Here is a 7,380-nt window from a genome sequence, read left to right as displayed (position 1 = left end):
TTATACACTATGGAAAGGAAAAAACTGAAAACAAATTTAAAAAATTATGCACGAGCTATGGATTTTCCAAATTTCATATTATTTGGAGTGATATCTCAACTATGTCACGAGTGATAGAATTCTATAAATAAAAGTCACTTACCTTTGCCAAAACACGAAAACGTAAATGTGTTTGATTGTTTTGAATTATATAGTTCCAATGATTCCAAACCCAAAAAATATCTCCAACAAAAAATTTTAAAAAAGATTTCACAAAACACCAGCACACAGGCTTACGACATAGCATGCACACCATTTGTGCAAATAGGTAACGTAGTACAAGAATCTCTCGACATCACCCACCAGAACAATAAGAGCAAAATTACAATACAAGGTACTTGAAATGCAACCCAATCAAATATAAAATAAATGAAAGTCTTCCAAACACCAATATAAATTGCTCCTTGGCACTACTTCTCCAATGTTTCTTGCGTCTGTGCGTCATCGCAATCGTCAAACACAAATACATGAAATGGGTGAGTAATCAAGTTTCATAACGTATACTAATAAATTAGACAAACACATAAATAACATCAATTCAAGTCTTTCACAGGCATTAAGTTTTCTTCCGAGGGACACATTATCGCTCATATGAATACACATTTAATCAGAAGACACAAGCATGCACAATTCGTGTAACACTTCAATTTCACTTGGTACCATCTAACTACGAAAAAATGGCAAGGAATGTGGCGGTATGCTCTTGTAAGAGGCAAACACATTCAAGTCCTTGTATACTTGCTCAACTCGACCCAAAATTCATATATGTGACATGCAAAAATACACAGTGGTTTCATGTAAGCTCCTAACATTAGGAATTTACCCACTAAACCACTTAGGAAATTTTCCCTCATTGTACTCCTATGATCTAACAAGTATACCCTAACTATTAGGCACCACTAGTATATGTTCCTTAACACTTAAGTTTGTCAAACCCTACCTATATGATGACCATATAACCAACACTTTCATTGGTTGTTTGACTGTAAGACACACCTCTCCCCCCTTGTTGGCCCAAGTCACTCTTCAAAATAGCCCCATCATCAGCTAGAGATGGGTTATCTCAATTCACATATTGCATATTTCAACAAAATACTTATTATTCACAACAACACATATTTACTACACTCATTCGCATTATTCACACTCACATTGCACTATAATCAAATATTTAACCCACACATCACAATAGTACTATCCAAGTTTAAACAACACTTAGCAGCAATGATTACATATAGGAAATTACACAACATCAATATCATTCATGTTAATGCATAATTCAACTGTAAACGCAACAACCTATTTATGTTGGTAATTCCTTATTTTAATTCCTAATTTAACAAATATCACAACTCATTAAAAGACTAAATACAGTTTGTTAGTTGGCCAAACAATTCTCACCCTTATCTTAACCATATTATTATTTCCAATTTTAATTAGTCATTATTGTAATGCTAGTTTAAAACTCAAATTCTTAATGAGGGGTTTTACCCTTACTCTCTACACTATACCTCATTATATTGTCATCCAAGGCTTAGGTTTATCCATCAACTAATTTATATTTTATTTGACTTGAGATAAAATATAGGTCTTAAAGATGTAAGCATGGATCTTTCAAGAGATATCAACGAAGTTTTAGAAGTTTGTATAGATCTATAATTACTTCTTGACTGCAATAGATACTCTCAGATTGAAAGAGGAGCTTGCTCGACTTATAGCCAATTACTTGGAATTCAGGTGAGGAAAGATTCAGTCTATATTGGGAATGGTTAAGAGTAAAATAGCAACAATAATATGTATAGGGTGACTCAAGCCCTATTAAGGACAAGTAGATAATGCTCATTTAGTGACAACATTGTTGTTATTATTCTTTTATCGACAAGGTCGGACATAACAATGATTGTGTTATTTCACTTTTTATCATGTGGTTGTGTTTGTAGGAACATGTTTAGTACTGGACCACTACACGAAGATTTGGGAACCTAACTCATGATAAGTTCAATCTACAATCCATAGAAAGCTGACAATACTTAAAAAAATTCAATCTCTAGAAGAATGAGCAAAAGCTTACACAAGTTACGCCTTTGAGGAAGATGGCAGTTGGGGAAGTACTTTCCCTTCATAGTGTTCACATACCAAAGTGTTTTCATTCTAGATTGGGGTTGCCTTCCTACCATTCTACGCTAATGGACACAATCTGTTCCATGTGTGTCAACTTTGGTTGTATGTTATGTTGTCGTGTTTGGCTAACTTAGGTTCTTCCTCCTTTTTCAACAAAATAGTTTTCATGAAACAAAAAAAAAAAAAAATTATATAAGGTAAATATATGTAAGTATTTTATTGAAATAATAGGATATTTTATCAATTTTATTTAATTTACTAAAAGAAATAGAAATTTGCGGATATAGATACCATTATATTTGCATTTGTATCAACTAACTAATGGGTAATTAAAATATCATTTTATTTTATCTGCAGTCATTTGATACTTGTTAAACTATCTGTCCCGTGCCTATAAAAGATATCCGTAAATACAAACTTTTTTCCATCCCAATATGAAGAGTATATCTTAGCATATTTTATGTTTTGAGTTGTGCTTATTAATATTAGTTTTTGCTTTAAAAAAAAGTGAAGCTTATTTTTTACAAGAAACCAAAACTAATTTATCTAAAGCAACAAGTTCATAAGGATTAACTTATATTTAATTTTATTAATAATAGATTTAAAAATGAAAACGGTCTTCAGAAATATCAAGAGTTTGGATATTATTCCCTGTAATTTGCCTTTTTTTTTTTTTTTTTTTTTTAAAATTATTAGTCCTTGGAGATATCTCTCTTTTTTCTTTTAATTCTTACTGTTTTATTCTACTTCTTACAAAATTTATTTATATTAAAGTTAGTCCTTATAATATGTCATATATTTGATTTTAACCCTCAAAATAAGGACTAAAATGAGTATTATAAAGAATGATTTCAAAATGATCATATTTTGCAAGTATCAAAACAAAACTCAAAGTTGGTCAAAAGAAAAAGAAAAAAACTAGAAGGACTAAAAACAATAAGATTATATTTATTAGGACTAAAAATTAAATAAACAAAAGATATTTTTAAATTGTTTTGGTTAAGTAGTCCAGTGGCTAAAAATTCACCTCTTAAAGGAAAATAAGTGGAATGTTAGGGGTTTGAAATCTAGCCCCAACATATTTTATGTTATGTCCCTACCAACCGAGTTAAACTCACGGGGACAAATAAAAACTATTTTTTTATAGAGATAAAAAGAAAAGAAAAATAGTAAATTTACGAGGACTAAGGTGCGTTTGTTTTAAATTATATTTGTAGATTTCTGAGAATAAAATTATAGAAATATACATGTCTATGTTTGTTACAAGTTTACTAAATTTTATTCACGAGTATAAAATATTCCTGGGAATATAAATTTTTTTCCAAAGAAAACGGTGGGAATAAAGTTTCCATGAAGATGAAAATAAATTCATGTGTAACTACCTATTATAATCCCTATTTTTAAGGTTCTTGGGAAGAAGAAAAAAAATTGAGGGAGAAAAAGGTTCATGGGAATATTATAATGTTCACCGAACACCTTTTTTCTAAGTACTTTAGAATAAAATTCCATTTTTATATTCCAAGAAATATTATTCTTAAAAATAAATTTGGTAAACTTAAAATAAACAAACCTTAAAAATATTTTTCAACCTTAATAATAATTGTTTATGGTTGAACAAACCTTAATAATACTTGTTAATAAATAAAATGTATTCCAAAAATTTCAGTCAAGAATGAACAAAACACTCTGCAATCAAATGACAATATAATTCTCCAGTGAAAAATTAAAACGTTTGGAAATAGAGGAATTTAGTGTTGGGTACCTTGCAAATACGAGGATAGATGATGGTCTCATTCAACATATTAATTAGAATGTGAGACTTCCTGTTAAAAAAAAATTAACATTAATTAATTAACAAGTATATCAAGTATCAACACCTAACTATTTGGTAACGTTTGCTCAAGAAATTCACTATTCACTCTTCTAATTTCAAAGTACTTTAAATAATTACAACTGCAAATCGAAAATTGTAAATTTATTTTAAAATAAGGTCTGAAAAATAAAACGATTTGACAATTTATATAGTTTGATTTTTCACAAATAAAAAAATAATTGTTTATCACACCGCAGTTTTTTTATATATAAATAAAAGTAACTTATTCAGCGAATTAAACTTTCTTATTTACCGTCTCCGTGAACTTAACTTAGTTGATAGGGACATTCCATATTATATGCAGAAAGTTGAATTTCTAGCCACTAAACAACTTGACAAAAAAAAAAAAGACTTTGTCAATTACCATGGGAGCGGTTATGGTGCATAAATCCAACATAATTGCTTCCTACACCCCAAAGGAAACCAAACAAAACAAACCAAACGCGGAAACAAACTGAATCATCATCTTCGTTCATCATCATCACCACTAGAATCTTCAATCTCATCATCAACGCCGTCGTTCATCATCACCGTCGTCATCACCGTACCGGAATGCCAAAACCATTTTGCTGTGGAAATGGTTTCTGTGAGTTGTACTCCAAACCCATTTTGCTGTGGAAATGGTTTCCAGAATCTTCAATCTCATCATCAACACCGTCGTTCATCATCATCACAGTCATCTTCACCGTACCGGAATGCCAAAACCATTTTGCTGTGGAAAACCATTAGATGTACTTAATGGTTTTTAGATGTACTTAATGGTTTTCAGCAGTTTCCCAGCCATAAATCCCTCTAACATCACAAAGATTTCGAATCCAGTAACAACTTCAGATCTGAAACCGTGAACACAAACAGTAACGAAACAGTAACATATAGCAATCAACACAGCGCCACTAGATCGAAGAAGAAGAAGAAAACGCGAGGGAAGAAGAGGAGCGAACCGATTTTAATCTTTAGATTTGGCTTTAAAACGAAAATGAATGGATTGTTCAAAAAAAAAAAACGAAAATGAATGTTGAAAAATGGCTTTAGTTTTTAAAAAGGGTGAGTTTATTTCTCCGGCACGGCGCCGCCGGCGACCACTGCGCCGGAATCATCATGTGTGGCCGGAAGAGATGAAGACTCATCTGAATTGTAGAGAGAGGGAAAGCTTTATGTCTTTATGTTTTTAGTGAGAGAAATGTTTGAAGCAAATGAAGTTTGATTTGGTGTAGTTTGAGAAACCTAAGATTATGACACGTGTACACTAAATCTGATGGTTGTGAAGTGTTTATGCACGGTGCATAAGGATTTCCTTATGCACCATAACTTTTGCCAATTACCACGTCTCATTAGAATTTTTTTTTATTAAAAATAAATAGAAAAGGAGCTAAAGTCCTTTTATTAGATAATTTTTTTTTTATCCCCGTGAGCTTAACTCAGTTGGTAAGGACAATGCATAATATATGCAAGGTCCAGGGTTCGAACCCCAGACACCACCAAAAAAAGATAATTATTTTTTAGCAAATTAGATAATTGAATTGGGATATCTCAAACTATGATATAGTGCTGATCTTTCATATAAAGTAGATTGAACAAAAAACTAATTAATGGATGTTTATAAGTTATTTAAATTTTCTTTTCAGGAACTTCGAATTTTGTAGTAAATCCATAATTAATTTCAAAGGCGCTATCACTGAGTGGATCCCTCCATCATTATTTTTTATTTGTCTATCTCTCTCCAAATTGCAACAAATGGAAAAAGTTATAAATGTAGAGGATCTTTACCCTAATATTGTGTGCCTTGTTTAATTAACTGAATTATAAAGTGAACAATTTTCATAAATAATAATGACATTGTGTACCTTTTCTATGAACATTTGTTCAATAGTTGTGTTAAGATCACCTTTCCATCGCATATTTTCTTCTCCAACATCAATTTCTGTGAGGCACGGTGCTACTGTGAGTGCAGATGAGAAGATCTTCATTTGAGGACATCCTTTAACAATAAAAAAAAACAAAGATGGGAATATGAATGCTTGTTTCCCATAGTAGAAGCTTCTCAAACTTGACAAAGATGTAAGTTCCAAGTGTTCCAAGTTTTCAAATATGATGTCCTCCTCTCCTTTTTCTTCATCAATCTTCACAACATCCAACAACTTTTCACAATTCATTATTTGTAATGTTTTGAGTTGAACTAGGCTTTTAGCTGTTGAATATGTTATCAAATAGATCAGCTCTTTGCAGCTGTCCACTTTCAAATAGGTTAAATTTGTGAAAGATGTCGAAGATGGTATCAAATATTTTAAACTCGGACAACTCCATACAGAAAAGCATTCAAGATGTTGTAGCAGAGGATGATCCAGTGGAAAGTCTTCCTGCCAGATGTGCTCGAGCTTTTCCAATTCAAAAAGCCATAATTTTCTTATTTGCTTTGAAATTTGCATACTGAGATGATCAGTGGTTCCTTTAGTTGGGAACAATACGTCAAAGGAACTATTACGCACTTGAAATGCTTCAAGATTAGGAAATATCTTGTGAAGATATTCATTCAAAAAAGTAATTGGAGTTTCATCAAACAATTGCAAACGAACATATTCAACTTTATTGTCGCGTCATTTTTTGGAGATCAAGGCTATTTGATTAGCTTTTGACTCACTAATTTATTTCACGACCGAACATTTAATTTTTAAGGAAAAGGGGAAAAAGTTCAAACTACCCCATTTTGAAAAGATTTTGGGTTCGGGGGTTAGTTACATAAAGGGAAGGTATTAGCACCCTTTACGTCCGTAGTACTCTACGGGAACCTCTTGGTTTTATTTAATTTAATGTGTTATAACTTGCTTGCTTTTGAAAGGAAGGAATTAATGTGATGAAAAAGAAAATAAAGTGAGACCTAATTTATCTACATTTTTTATTGTTTGAAAGGACATGGTCCTCTGCCTACGTACCCGTGAAGGATCAAAACCTCGTAGTTCGGGGTAGAAAACAACGTTTGATTGGTTTTGTGTTTTTTATTAGTTTTTTGAAAAAAAGTTTTAAAAATAAAAGCCAAGTGGCAAATAAGAATTTGTTTGTGTTTTTTATTAAAAAAAAAAAATAACTCGAAGTATGATTAAATTGATTGATATTTGATTAAGAAAATAAAATGAGAAAAAGACGATCACTTGATTTAGGATCAAGGTTTATTATAGAAAAATGTTTTTTGTGATTTTTTGGTTATTTGCATGTTTTTGTGATTTTTGAATAAATATATAAGCTAACGGAGCATAAAGAATAAAAGCGCGGCTACCCTAAGTTAGAACTATAAAATCTATGACTATTACATAAAAAGCCTATTTACATTCTAAGGTCTGCAATAAAATTAA

At 31.2% G+C, this 7,380-nt stretch overlaps 1 protein-coding gene across 1 annotated transcript; it reads right to left on the bottom strand.

Annotated features, from left to right (window-relative positions):
- Positions 1 to 280: 280 nt before the first annotated feature.
- Positions 281 to 6,622, bottom strand: LOC112418145 (uncharacterized). The gene is made up of 3 exons (XM_024774416.2): positions 5,878 to 6,622; positions 3,923 to 3,983; positions 281 to 473 (listed from the first exon to the last, which is right to left on the bottom strand). Exons 1-2 carry the CDS (start codon positions 6,457 to 6,459, stop codon positions 3,963 to 3,965), a joined length of 603 nt encoding a protein of 200 aa, XP_024630184.1. The 5' UTR covers positions 6,460 to 6,622; the 3' UTR covers positions 281 to 473; positions 3,923 to 3,962.
- Between the last annotated feature and the right edge of the window lie 758 nt (positions 6,623 to 7,380).

Source organism: Medicago truncatula, chromosome 1 (genome assembly GCF_003473485.1).
Source record: "Medicago truncatula cultivar Jemalong A17 chromosome 1, MtrunA17r5.0-ANR, whole genome shotgun sequence".
Classification (NCBI taxonomy): Eukaryota; Viridiplantae; Streptophyta; class Magnoliopsida; order Fabales; family Fabaceae; genus Medicago; species Medicago truncatula.
This window is presented reverse-complemented; position numbering and strand designations above follow the sequence as displayed.